Consider the following 24,687-nt stretch of genomic DNA (forward strand, 5'->3'; position numbering starts at 1 on the left):
AATGATTTTATGAACATGAGATTCAAATGTGTAAATGTAAGTGCCCTGTTGCAGAAAAACATTGCAACCAGCAGCAGCAGTGCAAATTACTGCCCAATTCTTGTGTATTTTGGGTGCATCTACACATTCATTAATGCATCTTAGGTACTGCACATTTAGTTTAGTATCATAGACTCATAGAATCAATGAGTCAGACGGGACCTAGCCAGATCGAGTCTGACCCCCTGCCAAGGGCAGGAAGGAGCGCTGGGGGTGGCAGAGGTCATAAAACCCCAGCCATGTGGCTATCCAGTTTCCTCTTGAAGATTTCCAGGGAAGGTGAGAGCACCTCTCTGGGGAGCCTATTCCAGGCTCTGGCCACCCTTACTGTGAAGTAGTTCTTCCTAATATCTAACCTAAACCTACCCTACCTCAGCTTGTGGCCATTGTTCCTGGTGACTCCAAGGGGGGCCCTGGGGAACAGACTTTCCCCGAGTCCCTGCTTCTGGCCCCTGATAAGGTTGTAGCAGCCACAAGATCCCCCCCTCAGTCTCCTCTTGCGGAGGCTGAAGAGATTCAGGTCCCTCAGCCTCTTCTCATAGGGCTGGCCACAGAGGCCCTCAACCATATGAGTGGCCTCCTCTGGACCCTCTCCAGGTTCTCCACGTCCCTCTTGAAGTGCAGCGCCCAGAACTGGACACAGTACTCCAGCTGCGGCCTGACCAGTGCTGCATAGAGGGGGAGCAAGACCTCTCTGGACCTGTTAGAGATGCCCCTGTTGATGCATGGTGCGGTTGGCTCTGCCTATTGCTTCGTCGCATTGGTGACTCATATTCATCCTGGAGTCAATCATAACTCCAAGATCCCTCTCTGCCTCTGTGCTGCCAAGAGGGTCCGCCCCTAACTTATAACCATAATGCTGGTTCCCTCTCCCCAGGTGCAGCACCCTACACTTGTCCTTGTTGAACCGCATCCTGTTCAGATCTGCCCACTTCTCTAACCTATCCAGGTCTGCCGGGATGCGGTCCCTGCCTGCCGGTGTATTCAGTACTTGCTTAATAAAGTACTAAGTGTGAAGTAACTAGAGTTCCTGCACTGTTGGCACGTGGTTATTTTGTGATGCTTACTAAGCCTAATAATACTGAGCAGTAGGTTATTAGCACAGTTTTTAATCGCCACGCAACTGTGCAGTATTATTAGGCGAATGTGCAGTAAGCATCTTGTGTAGACGCACCCTTTGAAACTCCTGAAGGAAGAATATAATTAAATAACCTTAAGGGGGAAAATCTGCACATCAGCGTGTGAAATCTGAGCAGCTTGATTCCAACGGCAGCTGACAAACATGTACCTTGAAGCATCTGTAAGAAACCAACACCAGGCAGAAAATCCAGAACACAGGGATTCCTAAAGGAAGCGACCAGGAAACGCTTCGTAACAAATGGTCGGAGCAAGCATTTTAAATTCAGCTTCTCTTGTGCTTCATAATCCTGTGCTGGGGCCTGCTTGCTCTGTGCACCTACAAGTCCATGAGGATGCTCTGGCATCCTTCCTTCCATAGCAACGATATAAATACAGCCCAAAAGAACAGACTTTTCTGTTTAATCTGGGCCTTTCTTCAGTGGAAACTACCCCAGTGCCAGGCTGAAATGAACCTCAGGAAGAGATGAATTGGGGTTTTATGATGGGCAATCTTTCTTTTGCAGACTCTATTCCATCTCTAAGCCACCTGTAACACGTCACTTATTTGAGGGCCTGTGTGCTCCACTTGCTGCCCCCCGTTAGCACTTGTGTTATGAACCTCTGACCTCCGTTTCCGTCCCGGTTTTCATTATTGTTTGTCCAAAGAAATCTGCAGTGCCTCCAGTACTAAAGGGGGCTTATCATTTCCATGACTGGTCTGGCCGAGGTGTTAAAAGGCCTGGAGCACATTGTCACAAGGACAGAAGAACGGCCTTTGGTGAGGTCCTTCCACCTCGGTGACCTCCTTGTGGGGCAGGCCTCCAACACTGTGAGCAGCTGTCATTTCAAACAAGTCCCCTGTCACCACGAGTCATGGTCATGCCACGCTGGGACATCACGGCCACAACCCAGGAGCAGCCGCGTGCCCTGCTGGAGCTGCCTGCAGGCTAGGTTGTGCCTGGTTAATGAGGGGGTTGCGTTTGGGCAGCGCAGGCCTGAGGGACCAGCGTGACAGTCAGAGAACCAGCGGCCTAGAAGGGCCTCGAAGCCCCCTCAGCAGAGGCGGGAAACGTAGCCACGCCCCTTTCCCCATAGATGCCACGCCACCGCTGATAGGCTAGCCTAATCCCCGCGTCTCTCTTTGTCCTGGACCCTGCTATTGGCCGCGCGTTGAGCCGTGCGTGCTCTCATTGGCCGTCCCCACAACGACACTTTCCGGGCACAGGGGCCCCGCCCCTTCCGGTAACGCACTTCCGCTCATGCGCTGATGGCCCGGGAGGTGCTCGGGCCGCGCTGAGGGGAGGCCCCGGGGGGACGATGAGCGGCGGCGGCGGGGCGGGGGGCCCGGACGGCAACGACGAGTTTCACCAGCAGCTGCGGCTTCAGCAGCTCTACGGCGAGGGCGGCGGCGGCGAGGGCGACACAGACGCCTTCACCTACGTGGACCCGGCCGACGGCGCCGCCTACGAGTGGGACCGCGAGAAAAAGGCCTGGTTCCCCAAGGTGCGTCACGCGGGGGCGGTGCGGGGCGTCTTGTTGGGGTGGGGGCGCGCTGGGACCATCCATCGCGCCCTGCGTCGGACGATAGACTTTGAATCGCGCCCCCCCGAGGAGGATCGGGGTCGACCCTGCTGAATTCGGCCTCGGAGCGGAAAGGCATGGCTGTGGGAAGACTGGATATAGCTGTCAGGCGAGGTGGACCCAGAGATTTCCAAATCCCAATGCCTATGGTGCAGAAACTGCTCTGCCCCTTGTGGGGGGTCCCAAGTCCTTGGCCAAAGAAGAGTTGCCGTCTTGTTTTATTTGCAGTCAAAAATCATGTGAGACTGAAGCATTTTTGACTGGGAGCCTTGAGTGTGCCAAGGTTGAGAGCCGCTACCCTAGGGTTGCGTCCAGCTGGAGGCAGGGCAGGGTGGCCCCCAAAATCATGACCTAGTTCAGAGTTTTTTTTACGGGAGACGATCTCTTGGTCTGCATTTGGCATTTGTACATCCTAAGCCCTGGGCCTCCTTGCCTTTCTCTTACAAAATGATGCCGGGGTGTTGGTTGTAGCCGTGCTGGTATAAGGGCATAAGCAGACAAGGCTCTTTGGGTAGATCTGATCTGTTTTATTAGACCGACTCAAATAGTTGGGCTAATAATGGTTTTGCCAACTGTATCGGAGCTGGGCTAATAACGGTTTTGACACCTATCAGAGCTGGGCTAGTAAAAGAGATAGCATCTACCCGAAGAGCCTTGTCATGTCAAAGGAGTTCTATATCCCTCTACTTGTGGCCTATGGCCTCCAACGTTTTGGACACATGAATGTTCTTGCTGTGCTCCTTAGAACTTGGGTGCAAAATACTTCTGAATTTGTAAATTAAGCAGACCTGAAATAGAAAAAGTTTAGTGATGCCCAAAGCCAGACGTGTGGTTTTTTGTTTCTTTTGTTTGGCATGTCTGTGCCTGCCTGAATTCTGGATACTGTTAGAAGTCTTACAGTATAAATATGAACAGCTACCATTTTTGTACTGTGCTCCTTAAAAAAGAAAAAAATCCTTGCTGATAAATGATATTTTCAGATACAAATTCAACATAGGATCTAATGTCTTTTGCAAGACGCATCATGTCTGGCAGCACAAAGAAATAGCTTGTATGTTGGCATTCTTCACTGCTAAACCCATGTTTTTGGTCTCTGTCTCTTTCAAATGTAGACCATGTTCTCTGTGGCCAGACGTTCAGTTTGTTTCTACTTTGGTTTGCTCAATTTGATGCTATGACAAGTCCTTCTAGTATTAATGGCTCCTGGTATGTGTTTCTTTCCTGAGTCTTTTGAACAGAGGTGACCTGAGCAGGGTGCAGGGCCAGCAAATCAGCCTGTGTGGGGCCCTGTACCTGGACACAAGGATTTGGTGGGGCAGGGGGTTCAGAGCAGCTGGACATGAAGCCGCTGTGCTCCACCTGGCTCTGTGGGGCACCCCAAAGCGAGGGGCCCAGGATGGTTGCCCCGATTCAACCCCCCCAGCCCTGCTTTTGAGTGGGCTTGAAGACTAAACAACCTCCAATTCCTGCTGAAATGGGTTGAAGCTCACTAGAGGGAAGCTGGCTATGGGCTTTTAGTGTGTGGAATGGATTCTTTCTCACTTACAAAACCTTTACCAAGTGTGGTGCATGCCATTGTTTTTGGGGCCAGCATTATAACACAAAACATTCTAAAAGCAAAATAGGTCATGTACCAAGAAGTAGATTTAAATTAAGTTTTTGTCCGAATATAATCTTACCATCAAATTTTGAAAAGAGTGCAGCTTCAAGAAGATTACTTTTAGGAGGGATTGATTTACTGATATAGTAAGTTGTTCAGTGCAAGCTGTCAACAGCATTAACTGAAAAACTTGAAAATCTATTAAAAAAATTCTGAGAGAGAGAATTCAGTACTTGTGATATTGTATTAACAAGTTGTTAAGGTTGACTAGAGCCAAGCATAATTGAAGTCACCCTAATGTAAGATTTTTTTTTTTCAAAAGGTCAGTGCACCGCTATTGTAGTAGACCAGATCCAACCTTTTGGTTTTGAATTGCACTAAATTGTGTTGGCTTCATGAGGCAAGCAAACTGTCCAGTGAACAGTCAAGCATTGCAAGCATATGAGCACTGGGGGTCTGTAAGATCTGGAATGTAATAGTGTACTGTTGTTGAGCCCCAAATAATCTGTGTAAAAGAGCAAGGGACTGTAGTGATTTAATACATTCCTCTCAGCACTCAAGTACGGTGTTATTCGTACCTTCTAAGAGCTCACTCTGGAATTAAGTCTTGTCCTTTTTGAATGCATGTGAAATAGAAGGAAAAAAAAATCATCACATTGATTATTACAGGCAGATGTAGCACTCCTCTACAGTTGAATCCAGCCTGAAAAGGTTACGTGAAAGGTTGACCATATTTTCCTCTTTTTGTTATAACTATGCCACAGCTGATTTATAACCTTAGCACTGATACTTGTCTAGCAAAGATTAAAGTACTTCATTTAAAACAAGTTTCTTAAAGGCTGGCATTGACATTACTTGGTCATATAGTCATTCCCTGGAGGGAGGCCTGATAGGAACAGAGCCAGATAACCTATCTTCAAGTAGTGGCTGAGCCAAAGATATGATGTATGATCTTAGACTTAAAGCCAAGTATTAATTCATATAATCTACAATGAGATGTTTACTGTCTATCAACACCCATTATACTTTCTCTTTGAAAATGTTGCTTCCAAAAGACAGATGTCCTCAAGTGACAGCGACATTAATAGTTGATATTTCTTGGCTGGCTGTCCATGTCATTTCATCTGTTTGACATGGCTGAGAGCGCTTGGTTTCTGTACTTGAGAGCAATCTAACTCAGTGAGTGATAGAGAATTTTACTGGGGAGGGGGGAAAGGGCAGCACTTCTTAAAATTTCAGGTGCAATATAGACAAAAGGTGTCGAATTTTGGTTGGTTCAGGTATTTTACACAGTTTGTATGGACTTTCATTATGGCTTTCTTAATACTTATTGGTAATGGTTCAACTGTGCTGTCTAGTGACCCTTTCCACTATCATTGCAAGTGAACTAATCTCCATTGTTTAGTGTGTTTTGGAAGTTGTTATCAGAAAATCACTATACTTGTAACATGGCACAGTGGGCAGTTCTCTGAAATATGGATATTCTTTGAACTATGGATTAATATATACTCTCATTTTTTTTTTCTTTTCAGATAAATGAGGACTTCCTTGCAACATATCATGCAAACTATGGCTTCTCTACAGAGAATAAAGACAGTTCCTCTGCTTCTGGTGCAATGATTCAAAGTAAGCCACCTGCAGATTCTAGGACATCTGGAATGCGGCAGCCAACAAATAAAAAAGAATCGCAACAAGCAGATCCCAAACAGAAAGGAGAAAAAAGAAAACCTGATGCAGGCAAGCAGTCCTATTTTTATACAAGTTGGAAAAGTACTATTTTTAAGGGTGGGGTGGCAATTTTAAATTGTTTTTCAGTATCTTGCACAACAAAAATAAATCTATTTTGAAAAGTCTGAAATACTCGATTTATATAACACATTTGCTTCTAAAAACCTGTATTTCTACAGTGAAAAAGAACTTACTGACAGGACGCTCAAAATGTTGTCATTAAGTGGAAAAATTCTGGATGAAATTGACAGATGGGACAATGAGTTTCTGAACTGTTAAGATTTACTGTGAGCTTCTAAACTACATAAAGATCAGCTCTTCCATATTTAATTCCTTAACATCATTGTATTTAAATTATGATTTTGTTTTTAGGGTGGTTTCAGGTTGAAGAAGACAAAAACACAAATGTATACGTTACTGGTAAGTGAGCATGTTATCATTCACGTGGAACAAGGATTTGTGTAGGTGATTCACCTAATTACTGTATTTACTTGAATATAAAATGGCCCCCTCTTCCCCATCATTGCATTTTTATATATGGAAAATTACAACGAATTTATGTTTTCCAAGTGTAGAATCTAATTATTGGAGGCTTGCCTTTGTCCTCCCACTGCAATAGTAGGAAAAATAAATTTGGGGTGTTACATAGTCCCTTTGCCCTCTGCTGCCCTGATGTCTTCCCCCTGCAAGCTGCTCTCTCACCTTCCTGTTAGACCCTGGTCTCTCTGAGTGCATGGAAGTGAGGGGAAATTTTTAAATCATTGACTTTGAAATAAACTTGCTTGTAGTAACTTAGCTCATTCAGATTTGATGTGGTTTACCTTTTTTTAACTGCTGCAAGTTTTAGCACAAGCGTGTTGTAAACACATTTTTAAAACATCACTTCTATATAAATCTGTCAGCAGCAAGGGGCAGATGATGAAAAGTGTTGGGTCCCTTACTTAATGGGGGAGGCACCCTAGTGCAGATGATGGGGAAGAGGCTGAAGTACTTGGTGCCTTTTTTGCCTCAGTCTTCACAAGCAAGGTCAGCTCCCAGCCAACTGCACTGGCAGCACAGTTTGGGGAGGAGGGGAGTAGCCAACAGTGGTGAAAGGACAGGTTAGGGGCTGTTTAGAACAGCTGGACATGTACAAGTCCATGGGGCCAGATGCGGTGCACCCAGAGGTGCTGAGGGAATTGGTTGCAGAGCTGCTGGACATTATCTTTGAAAACTCATGGCAATCAGGAGAGGTCCCAGACAAGCAAACATAGTTCCCATCTTTAAGAAAGGGAAGGAAGATCCAGGGAACTACAGACTAGTCAGCCTCACTTCAGTCCCTAGAAAAATCATTGAGCAGATCCTCAAGGAATCCATTTATAAGCACTTGGAGGAGACAGTGATTAGGAACAGTCACCATGGATTCACCGAGGGCAAGTCGTGCCTGACCAACTTGATTGCCTTCTGTGAAGAGATGACTGGCTCTGTGGATGTGGGGAGGACAGTAGACATGATATACCTCAACTTTAGCAAAGCTTTTGATATGGTCTCCCACAACATTTTTGCAGCCAAGCTAAGGAAGTATGGGTTGGATGAATGAACTGTAATGTGGTTAGAAAACTGACTGAATCTTTGGACTCAAAGGGTAGTAATCAATAGCTCAATGTCTAGCTGGCAGCTGGCGTCAAATGGAGTGCCCCAGGGATCGGTTCTGGGGATGGTGTTTTTTCATTACCTCTGTCAGTGACCTGGAAGAAGGGATGGAGTGTATGCTTAGCAAGCTTGCAGGTGACACCAAGTTGTAGGACATAGTAGATACACTGGAGGATAGGGCTAAGACTTGATGACCTAGACAAACTGCAGAATTGAACCAAAAGGAATCTCAAGAAGTTCAGTAAGGAAAAGTGCAAAGTCCTGCACTTAGGAGAAAACAATCCCATGCACTGGTGCAGGCTGGGGGCTGACTGGCTGGGCAACAGCTCTGCAGAAAAGGACCTGGGGGTTACAGTGGACAGTAAACTAAATATGAGGCAGCAGTGTGCCCTAGTTGCAAAGAAGGCTAACAGCATGCTGGGCTGCATTGGTAGGAGTGTTGTCAGCAGATCGATGGAAATGATTCTTCCCCTCTACTCAGCACTGATGAAATCACATCTGAAGTCCTGCGTTCAGTTTTGAGCCTTCCACTGCAGAAAGGATGTGGACAAATTGGAGAGAGTCTAGTGGAGGGCAAAGAAAATGATTAGGGAGCTGGGGCCCATGACTTGTGAGAAGAGGCTGAGGGGACAGGGCTCATTTAGTTTGGAGAAGAGAAGACTGAGGGGGGGAATTTAATAGCAGCCTTCAACTCCCTGAGGAGAAGGTTCAAAGAGGATGGAGGTGAACTCCTCTCAGTGGTGGCAGATGGTAGAACAAGGAGCAACAGTCTCAAGTTACAGCAAGGGAAGTTTACGCTAGACATTAGGAAAAAGTTTCTCATGAGGAGGGTAATAAAGCACTGGAACTAGTTACCCAGAGAAGTGGTGGAGGTTTTTAAGACCAAGCTAGACAAAACCATGGCTGGGATGATATAGTTGAGGATGTTCCTACTTTGAGCAAGGGGTTGGACTGGATGACCTCCTGAGCAGCATTCCCTCTAAACCTTGTTGCATGTGCAGCCATGCAGGTGCGCTCATGCCGTGCTGCAAGGCACACCTGTGTGGCCATGCACACGGTGCAGCTTAGAGGGAACACTGCTCCTGAGGTCTCATAGATTCATAGATGCTAGGGTTGGAAGGGACCTCAACAGATCATCGAGTCCGACCCCCTGCATAAGCAGGAAAGAGTGCTGGGCCTACATTACCCCAGCTAGATACACATCCAGCCTTCGCTAGAAGACCCCCAGGGTAGGGGAGAGCACCACCTCCCTTGGGAGCCCGTTCCAGACCTTGGCCACTCGAACTGTGAAGAAGTTCCTCCTAATATCCAATCTAAATCTGCTCTCTTCTAGCTTGTGGCCATTATTTCTTGTAACCCCCGGGGGGGCCTTGGTGAATAAATACTCACCAATTCCCTTCTGTGCCCCCCTGATGAACTTATAGGCAGCCACCAGGTCGCCTCTCAACCTTCTCTTGCGGAGGCTGAAAAGGTCCAGTTTCTCTAGTCTCTCCTCGTAGGGCTTGGCCTGCAGGCCCTTAACCATACGAGTGGCCCTTCTCTGGACCCTCTCCAGATTATCTGCATCCTTCGTGAAGTGTGGCGCCCAGAATTGCACGCAGTACTCCAGCTGCGGTCTGACCAGCGCCCGATAGAGGGGAAGTATCACCTCCTTGGACCTATTTGTCATGCATCTGCTGATGCACGATAAAGTGCCATTGGCTTTTCTGATGGTTTCGTCACACTGCCGACTCATGTTCATCTTGGAGTCCACTAGGACTCCAAGATCCCTTTCCACTTCCGTGCCACCCAGCAGGTCATTTCCTAGGCTGTAGGTGTGCTGGACATTTTTCCTCCCTAGATGCAGCACTTTGCATTTCTCCTTGTTGAACTGCATTCTGTTGTTTTCTGCCCACTTGTCTAACCTGTCCAGGTCTGCTTGCAGCTGCTCCCTGCCCTCCGGCGTGTCCACTTCGCCCCATAGCTTAGTGTCATCTGCAAACTTGGACAGAGTACATTTCACCCCCTCGTCCAAGTCGCTGATGAAGACATTAAAGAGTATCGGTCCAAGCACCGAGCCCTGCGGGACCCCACTGCCCACACCCTTCCAGGTCGAAACCGACCCATCCACCACGACTCTCTGGGTGCGACTCTCCAGCCAATTCTCCACCCACCGGACTGTGCAGTCATCCAAGTCACAGCCCCTTAACTTGTTCACCAGTATGGGGTGGGATACCGTATCAAAGGCCTTCCTGAAGTCCAAGCATACGAAATCCACCCCTCCTCCTGCGTCGAGGCGTTTTGTAACCTGGTCATAAAAAGAGACTAGATTGGTCAGGCACGATCTGCCTGCCACGAACCCGTGCTGGTTTCCCCTCAGCATAACTTGCCCTGCCGGGCTCTCACAAATGTGAGCCTTGATAATTTTTTCAAAGACTTTGCCAAGGATGGAGGTGAGACTGACTGGCCTATAGTTGCCCGGGTCCTCCTTCCTCCCCTTCTTGAAAATGGGAACCACGTTGGCCCTTTTCCAGTCTTCCGGGACTTGACCCGTGCGCCACGAGCGTTCAAATATTCCCGCCAGTGGCTCTGCAATGATGTCGGCCAGTGCCTTCAGTACCCTCGGATGGAGCTCATCCGGGCCTGCCGACTTAAAGGCATCCAGTTCTTCCAAGTGACCCTGCACCACCTCAGGGTCCACGCATGGAAGTCTGGTGCCTTGCTGCTGCCTCCCTACACTCCCAGTGAGAGACTTGTCCTGCCTCTCGCTTAGGAACACTGAGGCGAAGAACTCGTTGAGGAGTTCAGCCTTGTCCCCTCTGTCCGTCACCAATTGTTTCTGCCCATTTAGCAGAGGTCCTATTCCTCCCTGGGCCTTCCTTTTACTCCCTATATATCTAAAAAACAATTTCTTATTGTCTTTTACTTGGGTTGCCATCCTCAGCTCCATGGTAGCTTTGGCCTGTCTAACTGCCTCCCTACAAGCACGAGCAGAAGAGGTATATTGCTCTTCCAACCCTAACTTTCTGTGATTCTATGGGAGCAGGGCCGCACTAATCATGCAACAGCCTGAGAGAGGGGGTGACAGGGGAATCTGGATGTACTGTTTGGGGCCATGCTTGTTAGATATTTGGCAAGGTTGGTGAAGAAACAGGAATAATTGGAAATGGGAAAGAAAGGCACAGCTGAGCTGTGGGAATGAAAAGGGAGTCTAAGTGTGTTTTGTGTAGTGGCTCACCATGACTTGAAAGAGAATTAGGACTGAGCTTAATGGGCCCTACAATATGTATTATATAGATGAGTTGCACTCACTTATCTTTGCAGTGGGTTCCTATTGGTATGTTTGCCCAATATAGGCCATGAATTTTATAGCGGTACTCAGCGTTGGCTGAATTTAATCAACTTTTTATAATTTGTTTTCATTACTGAGCGCCAGCAGTTTGATGCCACGGCGTATTTAATGAGGCTTTCTTGTATGCAAATGTAAGACAAGTAATGTTTTTTTTTCCCCTATGCCGATTGGGGTAGAGAAAAACCTCACCTTATACTTATGTAAATATGGTAGCACCTGCATGAATCGCATCATAGTTGCTATTGTGAAAATGACCACCCACTCTTTCCTCCATTCATAATTGCATGGTTACTTATCCTCAAGTTCTTGAGTCTATAACATCCCCGTGACTGCTGCAAAAATTGCAAAGATGGGAAAGTAGTAGCAGGAAAGCACAGGACATTTTAGCTCCTTTCTAAATTCAGTGTAGCTGATTGATGCAGTTTGACCAGACAGCATGGCTAGTAGCTTGTTATCACTATTCATAAAACATTGATCTAGAGATGAGATGTAACAAATGAATTAAAAAAACAAACAGGGATTGCACAGGGAGGAGGAGAATAGGTTTACAGTGAGGTGATGTGATTTTTAAATGCTGCATATGGCCTGAGGAATTTGTGTGTGGAGGGGTGGGAAGACAACCTCTGGTAGAAACATGGGAGAGCAGTGGGACTGGGATAAGGATGAGGAAGTAAGGAGGAAGCAAAAGAGAGACAAATATTATATATATGTTTCAAGACCATATTTAACTTTCTATGGGAGCTAGTGCTAACTTTCTGTTTTCAAGTGCCAGCATTTTCAGGAAAGTTAACTGCATCTGAACTTCTCAACCCGAAGATGAATTTTTGTCTGAAAATGTTGTGCTGCTAGGTTTGGCTGTTTCTTTTTGAGTTGTACGTTTACAAGAAAAACGTACTTCATTCTTGGGGCTTAGCTAGCACGGTGTTTTGTTTTGTTTTTGTTTTTTTTAAATCAAATCCTTTTTTTTTTTTTTTTCTTGTGCTCGGATAACATAGTTGTCTAAAATGTTCACTGTGATGTGGACATGGTGGACAGACCCTTGTGTATCCCAGTATAATTTACGCTGGTTTTCTGTACCACTGCCACTTAGCGTGAGGTGGTTTGGGTGGCTATTGCTGCAGCTTAGCTGTTTGCCTTGAGGAAAGGTTTTACCTAAGATTCAAGCTGTGGACAGACCATCTAAACTGGTTTGACTTGGAGGTGGGAGGAGTTTTGTCCATTTTTTTTCTCAATGATAATTCTTCACTGGATTGGGTGACATTACCCTGCAGTTGAGCAGTTTGTGTGATCAGTCTCCTACATTTTTTTACATCGGTGCAATGTTGATTGCACAAGTGTGAACATGTTTCCTGTCTACTCAGTGAAGAAGGTATGTTGTATAAATCTGAGAGGGGGAAAATTTGTCTGCTTGCACTGGAGTTAGTAATCTGTTTCAGTGAGTGGAATCAATTTATGGGTAACAGTAAAATAAATGCTACATTGTTCAGTAAAGGCACCTGCACATTGGTTGATATGTGCTACAATATCATTATTGTCTGAAATACTTAGTACAACATGAGACTTGGTATCCACAGATTAGGAAGTTCAGAATTTAATAATTGCTGTTGAAACTATAACTTCCCATTTAATACATATTTTCAGGAGAAAAGATTCCCAACATGTCAATTAAAAGGAAGTATGCTAACAGGTGCAGTTGCTAGAGTACAGAAAAATTGTTCTTTGCAAGCTTTTGGGTACAGACACCCATCTGTAGACTCTCCCTCTCCCTGAAGTTGTATTGTGCTGTCATACTGGCTTTGACAAGAGAGCACAGTACAACTGTAGACTCTTCCTCTGCTGGAAGAAGGGTGTTTGTACCCAAAAGCTTGCAAAGATCTTTTTATTAGACTAACTAAATAGTTGGAAAAATTGTTTATGTTTACCCAAAGAACCACATCTGCCTCTGTCCTTAGACCAACACAGCTACAACCAATACCCCAGTTGCGAGAGAGAGTATATTTTTGAACATGTAAAAACTCATCCAAAAATGTCACTGACAAAGATTTTTCAATTAATGACAGATTTATTCCTGTTTAGTTGTGGCGGGGGGAGAGAAGGAACTGGAATTGACTGTAACCATATGTAGCAAGTTTTCTGGTTTTATTCATTTTGCAGGTTTGCCTCCAGATGTTACAAAGGATGAATTTATACAGGTTATGTCAAAATGTGGCATAATTATGCTAGATCCTCAGACAGATGAACCTAAAATCAAACTCTATAAAGACAAGGAAGGGAATCTGAAAGGCGATGGCCTCTGTTGTTATCTCAAGGTCAGTGGTGCAATCAAAAGAGATGTTTTCATGATGTCTGTGCTTCCTGGCAAAAGTTATTGCTAGCAAGCTTGCAGTTTTCTCAGACATTTCCCAGTTAACATGTTTGTTTTTAACAGAAGCTGCCGCTTCAGAACTCTTGGCGGTCTCTTTGCTTTGCTTTAAGATACCAGTGGTTATCATGTTCTTGCTGTTTATAGTTTGATAAATCAAGTGAAGTATATTTAAACCACCTGTCCCCCCACAAAATCAAACCCCAAGTGGCTATTTGGGACAGGGACTATCTTACATTTGCACAGTGCTTTTCATAATAGGGCCACTAAGTACATCCTTGATGCAAATGCTACAGAGATCTCTCCCTGAATCTACAATGGAGAAGGTTGAAAGCATGCCCTCTGCATATAGCAATGGTTCTCAGCCTTGACAGACTTGAGGCACCCCTTGAACAATGCTCACTTGTAGCTTTTGCTAGTTTTGATTTCAGAAAATGAGAGAAGCTCTTCTGTTGAAAAGAACGTGGGGAGACTGTATCATGTCAGAAAGAAATCAGTAGTGTTAAAAACATTATGAATACTCTGGCTGTGTCCAGATGAGTGGGGCTGTGCAGTGTGTGGCACCACAGACATGTACCACACATTCAGCTGCTCTCTGCGCTGCAACATAGCAATGCAGAGTTTTTGCATTTTTTGACCTTGGGAGATCCTGGGGTCAAAAAAACCCATGCAAAAAAAATAAATTAAAAAAGGCAGAGTGGCGCACACATGTACTGCCCTCCTGGGGCTGGCAGCCAGGCTCCGAGTGGCAGGATCACTGCTGCTGCAGCCCCAGGAGGCCCCCAGGACCTAGGTAAAGCTGCAGAGACCAGCCCAATACTGGCTTCAGCCTCCCCTGCCTCACCCGGGTAACCTGCTGCATGCCAGGGGGTGTGTGGCACAGGCATTCCCTGGGGGCAAGCACCAGCAGCATAAAGTATCGTGCTGCTTCTTGTTCCAGGGGAAACAAACATCCACGCTCATGTCGATGGAACCTCTGGTTTTATCTTGTGAATCATGTTTGTACATCTAACAGTGTGAATATTGTTAGGCGGCAACCCTCTTAAGAATCTCAAGACTCCCCAGGGTGCCATGTCGCCTTGGCTGAGAATCGCTCTTCACAGTGAATTCTTCATAAGTTAATGTGAAATGATAAAAATAGAGAATGCGCATATATATATATATACGTTCATGCTTCTGTAATAGTAAAATCCTGGTTGAATTGCTGTTGTGATCCTGAATTCTCTTTAGATGTTTATACAGTCAGAATGAAGTAGCTACAAAAGACAGGTTGAGTATTTGACCACGAGGACCTTTGATTTGTGTATTTTGTATTACTGTTTCACACTGTGGTTAGAACCACTGTGATCTGCCTAAAGTTTAGACTGTGTGACTATGCGCTACCCTACATACAGTTAGTCATGGACCATCCTGGACCTTCCGATAGTTGAGTGGTGTGTCTCGGAGAGAGCATATTATGCCATTGCTCAGTCATACATGGTAGCTTCCTATTTCTTTAATGCCAAAAATGTGCTTAGTGTTCAGTGCATAAAGCCAACTTGTAGCCCAAAACTTGGCTGTTGACGTCCAGAAATACTTGGAATTGGCATGACTTCTGACAATGGGACTTCAGCTTCTAAATGAACTTATGTGCCTTTCTTAATTCTTAACTCTAATTATGGTATCTTGCTTGAGCATCACAGGTTGTTTTTTGAAAAATAGTTGGGGGAAGAAAAGTATCAACGAATCATCATTTGGTATGTGAATCTGTGTTGTTGGAAAACAGTGAAATGCTGTCTTGACTCCTGCCACAAACAAAGCAGTTAACATTTGCCCCCTTTTCTAATAGACTCTTTTATAAATGGGTTGCAACTATTTGTTTTGAGTGGAGAGGAATGAAATTTTATCTTAACTTTTTTTAACACCAAAACCTTCATCCAAATTAAGTAAGCTTTGCCTTGTTTCAAAGTTTGTTGCATTATTTTAATGTCCCAATAGAGAGAATCGGTTGGTCTCGCATTAAGACTTTTGGACGAGGCTGATATTAGAGGATACAAACTGCATGTTGAAGTTGCAAGGTTTCAGCTGAAGGGGGAGTATGATGCAAGCAAAAAGAGGAAGAAGTGCAAAGACTACAGGAAGAAGATGTCTCAACAGCAAAAGTTTGTTACCTTTCTTTTTCAGTAAAATGTTACTTCTGTTCTGCATATGTGTTGGTTGGGTATCTCCTATAGATTCACTTATTTCAGTGTTTATACCACCATCTAAAATCTGATTTTTCTTAAAGGTATTTTATTGTTGTTAGTTTCCTCTCCAAAAGGAGGGGAACTTTGATACCTTGCAAGTCATTGAAATTGTCAAAACTGGCTGGAATCAATAGACAGAGAGTGCATCTCAACAAAGGCTTAAAGCTGAGAATCAGGAAGCAATGAACTTTTTTCTTTTAAAAAAACAACATTTGATAAAGGTGTTTTTCCTGGAATTCCTGAGCCTTCTCTGGAATTCTGTAGTCACTTCTCTCACTAGTGCTGTACCCTTCCGATGTTCAGTATAACTAGTTAAAAAAAGGCAAATTGCGTTATGCTACATTGGAACTATTAGCATGGGGTCAGTTTGTATAGGAATAGCATGTTTTCATCTTTGCCAGTTTACTTTGATGTCTGACTTCATATGAATAAAATAATAATTTTTAAATATGGGGAATAGACAAACTACTATCTTTCTTAAAAAGAAAAGAAAAGAAAATCTTGCCCACCTGCTTATTTTATTTTCTACCAGAGTGTTCCTGTGAACATTCTTTTAATTGATCCTAAGCTGACCTGATACAAGATGATTGTTTTTAAATATTGCGTCTTGATCAAGTAGTTGGAGTTGGTAGTTTAATTGGGTTTCTTTTAGCCTGTTTAGTTGCCTTTTACAGAATATTCCTTATGTTTAATACATTACACTGACATGAAAGTTTTGGCAAGATTGGCGTGCCTCAGTTTTGGGTACTTTGTGGAACTTAAAGCAGCTTTATAAGAGGAACAGCAATTAAGTTACAAATTGCTATTCCATTTTCTAGAAGAGCAACTTAAGTCTTTGGTACCAGAGATGCCATTACTGGAATCTGTATGTCGAGAAATACCAAATTAATGATTTTTTTTCAACAAATACTTGTAGAAACTGGAGAGAGCTGCAACGATGTGCTCTGACTGTTGATTCATTTCATTAGACAGCTGGATTGGAGGCCTGAGAAGAAAGATGGTACTGCTCGAATGCGACATGAACGTGTTATCATCATCAGGAACATGTTTCATCCAAAGGATTTTGAGGTAGGATTTTGTGCTAATTAATCAAGTGATTTGGCTGTGTTGTCTCAGAAATATTTGTTTTTAAAAAGGCTGGATGGGACATGGATATATGTTTAAAATTGTGGGGTCTGTTCTAGAGGAGCACCGATAAAAAGGAAATTAACATTATCAGTTTTTTTGGCCATTGTGGCTGTTAATGTTGTCCACTAATTAAGTATTCGGCTTGTGCGAAGTGGCTACTATTCGCTTCGAATTCACATTTGGCTGATTTGGAGGTCGGGGATTGAAATCACTGTCTCGATTTGACTCGGCTGAATCTGATTCAGAGATTCAGCTGCTGCTGAATCTCTGAATCGGCCAGGCCTATCTTCCGCCCCTCTCCCAGCCTGGCAATGGCTGCCCAGCTCCCAGCACTTGTTTAAAAAAAAAGAAAAAAAAGCCTTGGTGCTCACTGGGTGCTGCCAGACAGGGGGCGATCCCCGCTGCCTCCCACTACCCCACGCTGCGTGGGGGGCTCTGCATGGGTGCCCTGCTTCGGCCAGCTCCAGCCCTTTAAGGAAAAAAAACCCTGAAAAACTCCCAGACTCACTGCTCCTGCTGGTGGGCGTGCGATCCCTGGTGCCCCCCATTGTCCTGTGCCACGTGGGGGACTCTGCATGAGCCCCAGAGGCTGCAGCAGGAGCAGTCAGCCCCAGGGATTTTTTTGGCTTTTTTTTCCTTTAAAGGGCCCGGGCTGGGCACCCATGGCGGGGCTGGGAGAGCGGGGGAAGGTAGTGAGGGGCTGGGGGGGTTGGCAGGGGTCCCACCCATGGTTCCTTCCTCCCAGCCCCAGCCTCTAGTACTTAACAGCTCAAATTCGGGCGCAGCTCCCTGCTGCAGCCACCGGGGACTGCCCAAATCATCAGAGCTCTCCAAATCTTTTCCAAAGATTCGAAGAGCTTTGAATTGATTCGGACCTTTTTATTGGTCCCCTGATTCAATTCGGATTCAGAGCTTTGGCCGCCGAATAGAATCGCTACCCGAAGCTTCGCACAGCCCTGTTAATTATGCCAGAGCCCGGAGATGCCCGAGTTCCCTCTCGCCCTGAGTTGGAGTGGAGCACGGCGCAGACTGCACGCTGGGGCTGAGTCATGTGCTGTGAAAGGAGTGAGTGCAGCAGATGTAGCTGGAGCAAGGAGGGGCAGGTGGAGCTGCCCGGCCCGACCAAGCATAACTGAATCCGGGGTCTGCACGCCAGGGGCTGGGGGCAGAGCCTGGCAGGGGCCAAGGCAGCTGCTTTCTCTATCTCTACCATACAGCTGGTCCAATAGAAGATATCACCCGTAATAATTCTTGCCTTTTGCATTTCCTGGATCATTATGGCAACAGCATCACCCCAACACTTTGAAATGATCCACATGTACACACATTTTGCAGGAGGATCCTTTAGTTCTGAATGAAATCAGGGAAGATTTGCGGACAGAATGTGAGAAGTTTGGACAAGTGAAAAAGGTCCTTATATTTGATGTAAGTAATTTCTGTTGTATATTCCGTGCACACAATTACTCAGATTCTTTAAATTGTTCATGGGCTTGCTGGTCATTGCCTTTTAAAATGTAGTTATTTTATGGAAAGTTAATGTTCATTGTTCAAATTTTCTATGTTCAGTTAGTGGATTTTAAATTTCATCTGTGGAATATCTTCTGATTTGAACAGAAATGTTGTACAGGTTGTGCGGATCTACGTATTCCTATATCCTTCATATCTATGTGCCATTTTTTGCTTCTAGATTGGGGACCTATATGATAGAAATATGTGCACATTTAAAATGGTCACAACCAACTTTTTTTTAATTTAAAACCTAACAATGCTGATCTCTCTATACAAGGAAACAGTCTTTCATGTTTCACACTACTTAAGAATAGGATACATATTTCAAAAAAAGTTTATGCACTTGTCAAGCAGGCAGAACAGCAGCATACTCTGCCTTGGAAGGCAAAGAAAAGATTGCTCAAACAAAACTTAATTCTTAATTAAACAAAAGAGAGATATCTGATAGGATTTGAATTTTTTTCCTTAAAGCGACACCCGGATGGTGTGGCCTCTGTGTCATTTAAAGAAGCAGAGGAAGCAGATCTGTGCATACAGGCTCTCAATGGAAGGTGGTTTGGTGGCCGGCAACTAAGTGTTGAACCTTGGGATGGTGTGACAGACTATCAGGTAATCCTTAGGTGTCTGAATGTTTCACTGAATTTTAATCTAAAAACTCTTCTCAAGTGTGAATCTTTAATTTGTTTAAAGTTAAAAGGAAACAAACCTAGAACTGAAATAAAATCTGGTATTTTAACATTTGAAGTCCTCTTTTTTCTAAATGACTTTTGCGTACCAATTTTGGGGATTTCTCTTAAGACTATTTGCTGCTTTTCACTTCATCTGAAAGGTCCTAGACATATCTTGCTGTTGCACGCTGGAAATGTAACCTGTTCAGTAAATCATGCTTACCACTTATGAGCAGCATGGACCTTGGCCAGAGTGAAGCCCCAAGATGTTACACTTGATGCATATTAATGATGAAAGCAGCAGTTTCATAATGTTTAAGTCTAAGCTACCTTGTTACATGCAAGTGCCAGGTTGCAGTTTTGGTGGGGATATTTATCAAGGCCTATATATATACATATATATATATATTTAGATTGAAGAGACCTCAAGAGAGAGGGAAGAAAGGCTCAAAGGCTGGGGATCATTTTTAGAAGACCCTGATGCATCTGGCCAGAAAACTACATCTGATGCAAAGTCTTCAACAAGCAGCGTGAAACTGCCTGAAGGAGAACAGGCTTCAAAAGAAAGCGACCCTTCCAAAGGTGCTGTGAATGATGATGCGCGGAAGAGAGAGAATAACGGCCAAGGCATGAATGAAGATGGTGCTCCATCCACAGACAGCAGCGTTGCGGGCAGTGATGATGAAGCAGATACATAACAGCTTGATATTTTGTGAAAGTGTCATTTCTAGGGCAATGCTTGGGTTCCTATTATCCTGTGCTTCAAGGTGACTCAAGGCAGTGTTTGTATGAATTATGCAGATTAGGATGTCATCAATTTTGTGCTTTGAAATTTTCATTAAGAGCAGTATTTAATGAGGATTTAAAAGTTCATATTAATTGACTGTTGTTCTAGCTGAGTATCTCAATTTTGGGTGCAGAAAACTGACCAGGCTTTTTATGTCATATTTTTGCTTGTCAGTGTTTCAGTTATGTAAATGTGAAGTATGCTCAAACTCTGAAGTTTCTATAATGACACAAACTAAGTCAATTAATATACTACGGTTATTGACAACTGAATGATTTTAACATTCGCTTTAATTTCTTGAGACCTCTTGGAACTTGGTCTCTTTCTATTAAAGATGACAGTTGTTGATACTGAACCCATACATGTACCGCCACATTTGACATTCTACCTATCAGTCAGCCTACAAAACTGAAAAATAAATGAGCCTTAACAGAGCCAACATGAAGCACCAAATATGTGAAATGGTGCTTTTAAATTGAAATGCTCAGCATATAAAATCTTTTACCTTCTGCATATATCTTCCATTAGCATAGAGAAGTTGCAAGTCTGTTAAAAGGACTAGAAGCTGTGAACATTTCAACGCTGGCACGTAACCTAAATAAGGCCGACTTTGGATCTTAGTTTTAAATTTTGGCAGTGAAGGTAGATGTTTGTTGTATGCTGTAAGCATGTAAAAATATATCGTACATTTGAATATTTGGCTTTTGGGGGTTTTTTGCCTTGATTAGTCTAAGATCAAGTAGGACTTCTCTGCTAAGAGTGAGGAGGTAATATGTGCCATGTTCTCCTTGAGGTGCACATGCTTTTGGGCCAGTCTCCAGCTCCTAGAACTGCTTTTTCATACCCCAGAGGCTTATAAAAGTTAAAGAATTTTGATAATTTAATCCCAGAGTTGTTGTACAAATATTTGAATATTTGGCAATGTGTTTTTTCGAAGAATATTGCCCTCTTCCATTTACATCTTGTTAGCCAGTTAAGCAGTTTTGAAGTGTGCTGAATTTCAGAAGTGACTTCAGTGGAGATGTTTATCATACAGTATTCTTAAAAATCGAAACAACTTAATTAGACATCTAATTAAGGATTTGGGAACACGATTTTGGCCCTGGCCCTTTAGTATATATCTTCATATGGACGACTTTTTAGTTTTCATTTTATGGGAGGCTTTTTAAACTTCCAATTTACAATGTTGATTTTTTTTCTTTCCTTATAATAAATAGTGGGTCGAAAGAGCTTATGGATGCTAATTCTCAAGTGTGTTTCCACTTTGAAGCATTTGGACAGTTTGAATAGAAGACCCTGATTGTCTTTCAGACAGATTTGTGCTGTGGTTACCTTCTGTGGTTTTTGCATTTGTCCAGGCAGCCACGCTAGTTACATTTTTGGGGGGATTTTTTTGGGGGTGGGGTGGGGTGGGGGGGAATCCTTATGTGTTTGAATTATAGCGATAAGAGTGTAAAGTCATAATTGCCATTGTAGTTGCATCTTACTATGTTTTCTGAGCAACTTAGATGAGAGAGTACGACAAAGACCATCAGATGTGTTGCCCCTGAATTTGACAGCTATGTTTTTTTGGTTTTTTAATGATAGTTGGGTGACGAGTTTTTCTACCTGTACATAACATCATTTTAGGAAACTTTAATGGATTGTTCCATTAAAAGCATATAAATACTTATAGCTGTGGCCTACATTGATTCTAAACATAAGAAATGTTTGCACTGGTAATGAATGCTGACCAGAATTTATCACCACAAATAGCTGTGTACTTGAAGCTTCTGTGTAGGACATGTGCAGCTTAGTGTCATGGGTGTTGCTTTCAGTGCTCTTCTAGCTCCAAAACTCTAGACCTATAAGCTATTGCTTTTTGTTAGCTTTTGGAGGCCCTGTTTTACGATATGTAACATTCTGTGCAGGTGTTTGATTTTGCAGTTATGTAGGAGAACTGAAACTGCTGTGGAAAATGCTTGAGAAATGTATGAATGTTGTATATACAGTACTTATAAAGCCTTATCACGCGGTGTCAGAAAACCCTATCTATTTTAGTACGAATTATTGTTTCAGGAGGAAAAAAAATACCTAATGCTAAATGACTTTGTGTCTGTATAGCAAGTTTCCTCTTGGTTGATTCATAAATTCATTTGATTGGCTTGCCTATCAAGTGAAATGTGCTTAATGGCGGAGTAGTAGTTTTAACCTCTTCTCTTTGCTGTCCACACAATTGCAAAATGAATAAATGCAATGAAGATTGTAAAAACGTTAACCTTTCTGATTCTTAAAGTAAAATAATGGAAAAGGATGTAAAGACCCTATTGTTTTCATTCGAATGCCTGAAATTCAGAACTTCTCACGCCTAGCTAAAAAAAAACCTGTCTTATAGTAAGTACATTACATTGAAACTCCCTTTCCTCCCCCCGTGGTTTGCCAATACGTTTGAAAAATGTCTAGCTTGATTAATAAAACATCATGACAAGACTATGTTAGTTTGTAGAAGGTAATTGATAAAGAAACTAGCTTTGTTTCTTGCAGATGCTTATGTGAATAGCTATTTAGTAACAATGAGTTCTCCCTTTTTCTTAATTATGCAAGTGTTCATTATCCACTAATTCTGAGGTAGGCAGGCACGTCTACCCATTCATTAATGCACCTTAAATATTGTGCATTTAGTGTAGTACTTCCTTAATAAAGTACTAACTAAATGCGCAGTACCTAGAGTTACCGCATGGTAGCACTGGCGCAGTTATTTAGTGACACTTACTGCGCATTAGCCTATTAGCACGGCTGTTGCCGTGACATGCTACTGTGCAGTGTTGTTAGGCTAATGTGCAGTAAGCATCTTGTGTAAATACACCCAGCTACTATTTTTCATGATCATGAAAATAGATTTCTAGTATTTCAGTCCAGTAATGACTCATTCTTAACTGATCCATGTGTGCGCAAAACTTGTGATCACATCAGTCTAAACTTTTAGAATTTTTATTATATTTTTATCCCAGTGACTGAGTAGCATTAACTTCTTCTAACATGCACTAAATAGTTTTCCAGATAAATATCTACCCCATAAATAGTTTGAGAGAATAAAATCCAAATGTAGCCTAAAACCTAAGGATTTGTTGCCATGTGGCTCAAAACGAAAATGCTCTCTTATGACTGGTCCTCACTGACAAAAGAGAACTATGTTGTCAGTACAGAGTTAAATCCACGACCCATCAGTTCAGTAAGGATTGCAAGTGGAAACTTGTGCTCTTGAACCTTATTTTATTCCTTAATTCTTGGTAGTGATTTTTTTTTTCCTAATCTGATCTGTACTCCACTCGCCAGGATTCCCCCATGAAGTTGTTACAAACAGCACAGAAAACGGGTCCAATCGGAGAAGTGAACATTTCGAGAAAAGCCATCCCTCTTAAACTGTCTTTTTCATGAAAAGGTGCAGTTGGTTCGTGGTTTAGCAGGAAGCTGAAATGATCTGCCAGTAGGCGCTGTAATTGATGGTGGAAGAGTTGCTCTTTGATTCTGGTTAGCAGATTTGGAAAAGGTGGCAAAGTGTCTAAACTGACTTCAGTGTCCAAGGGGATTAAGCGAGGTGGGGATGCTACTGTGAAGTTCTCACCAACCCATCTTCTGTATTGCTCACTTAAGAACCAAATCAACTTAAGCCTTCATTTTATGACAGAATGATACTCTAATGACCTGAAGATGCTGACATGCAGACAAGGGGTACTGAAACAAGTTGTCGTAGACATTAGGGCTGGAAGGGACCTTGGAAGATCATCGGGTCCAACCCCCTGCCCCAGGGGCAGGAAGCAGCTAGGATCAAAGGATCCCAGTGTCCAATGTTCCTTAAGTGTCCTTTGACCCTAGCTGACTCCTTTTAAGTACTACTCAGAGACAAGACTGTATAAGACGCATCAGCGATGCAGGGATCTGAAAAGGCAATGAAGCCCCAAAAGAGCAGATGTGTACATTACCGCAAGTGTGTTTTCCAATTTGCTTATACAGCTAGGAAGAGAGGAATGAATTAGTTTAGTTTTTCATTTTGCATCAAAATGTTTATCTGTTTCTCCTGCTGATTTTTCACTTTTTAAATACAGCTGGATATATTTACCTCTTTTTAACTGAATTTCAGTCCTTAGAACAAGATTTATTTGTACTGGGATTGCAATTCACTTAAAATCATTAATGTGTTAAATGCAGTGCATTTTTGAGCTAGAAGCTTGTCCTGGAAATCATTCACCAAGGCTTAAACTACTTACGCTTTTGAATATTTAGTTCCAGTTCATTTTAGAAAGCTTACAGTTATGGGGTGTTTCGTAAAATCACAGACTGACCCTTAAATTTTACAGTGAGTCAATATTTACATCCTCAAATCGTAAACCACATACAACCTGGTGAAATCCCTTTTAAGATGTCATATAGCTTTCGAATTTTCATGGGATTTAAAATCAAGAGTTTATTTTTTGTTTCTGAACTTGAGAAAGCATACGGCAGTATGACAAAGGACTTAAATTCTGTACATTAAGCAAGTAGTAGTATCTTTGTGTTAAGTTGACTTGTGTATTTTAGTGCTGACTTTCACAGGGCTCGAAGTTAAGGGATTCTGAAAGTGCAATAAAATACTAGAACAAAATGACCTTTACAGAGTCTGGAGGCCATTTCTTTGCACTGACTAGTTATATGCTACTGTGGAAGTAGTACCATGAAAATACTTTTCACCAAATTTGAATTTTTCTTAACTGGCCTTTTCTTTTTTGACAAAGTTGAATTGACCATTCAAAGTTCTCTCACATTCTGGAAAGAAAGCACTTTTATTTTGGAAGTACCTTCATACATATGTAACTTCTAGCCCTGTGACAGCACCCAAAATCTCCTGATTTTTTTGTGTCTTGAATTTTGTTTCTTAAAGGGGTTGTGTTTTATACTACCTTTTTAATAAACAAATTGATGAAACCGCTCAGCCTTTTTGATTAATATTTGAGAGATTGTA

At 43.1% G+C, this 24,687-nt stretch overlaps 1 protein-coding gene across 1 annotated transcript; it reads left to right on the forward strand.

Annotated features, from left to right (window-relative positions):
* The first annotated feature begins 2,417 nt into the window (after positions 1 to 2,417).
* Positions 2,418 to 24,650, forward strand: HTATSF1 (HIV-1 Tat specific factor 1). Its single transcript, XM_090059158.1, has 9 exons — positions 2,418 to 2,661; positions 5,872 to 6,076; positions 6,440 to 6,487; positions 13,185 to 13,339; positions 15,370 to 15,533; positions 16,586 to 16,685; positions 18,081 to 18,170; positions 18,726 to 18,863; positions 19,336 to 24,650. The coding sequence occupies exons 1-9, from the start codon at positions 2,476 to 2,478 to the stop codon at positions 19,618 to 19,620; spliced, it is 1,371 nt and encodes a 456-aa protein (XP_089915284.1). The 5' UTR covers positions 2,418 to 2,475; the 3' UTR covers positions 19,621 to 24,650.
* The last annotated feature ends 37 nt before the right edge of the window (positions 24,651 to 24,687 follow it).

The sequence above is a fragment of the Crocodylus siamensis genome, chromosome 8 (genome assembly GCF_052110815.1).
Source record: "Crocodylus siamensis isolate JL-2025a chromosome 8, ASM5211081v1, whole genome shotgun sequence".
In the NCBI taxonomy this organism is placed as follows: domain Eukaryota; kingdom Metazoa; phylum Chordata; order Crocodylia; family Crocodylidae; genus Crocodylus; species Crocodylus siamensis.

What these genes read in the sequence shown, in the direction of transcription:
- HTATSF1 (XM_090059158.1), top strand. Translation starts at nt 2,476, where the DNA reads ATGAGCGGCGGCGGCGGGGCGGGGGGCCCGGACGGCAACGACGAGTTT. An exon ending in AAGATGTCTCAACAGCAAAA is followed by an intron (nt 15,534 to 16,585) that starts GTTTGTTACCTT and finishes TCATTTCATTAG; the next exon opens with ACAGCTGGATTGGAGGCCTG. An exon ending in TTCATCCAAAGGATTTTGAG is followed by an intron (nt 16,686 to 18,080) that starts GTAGGATTTTGT and finishes CACATTTTGCAG; the next exon opens with GAGGATCCTTTAGTTCTGAA.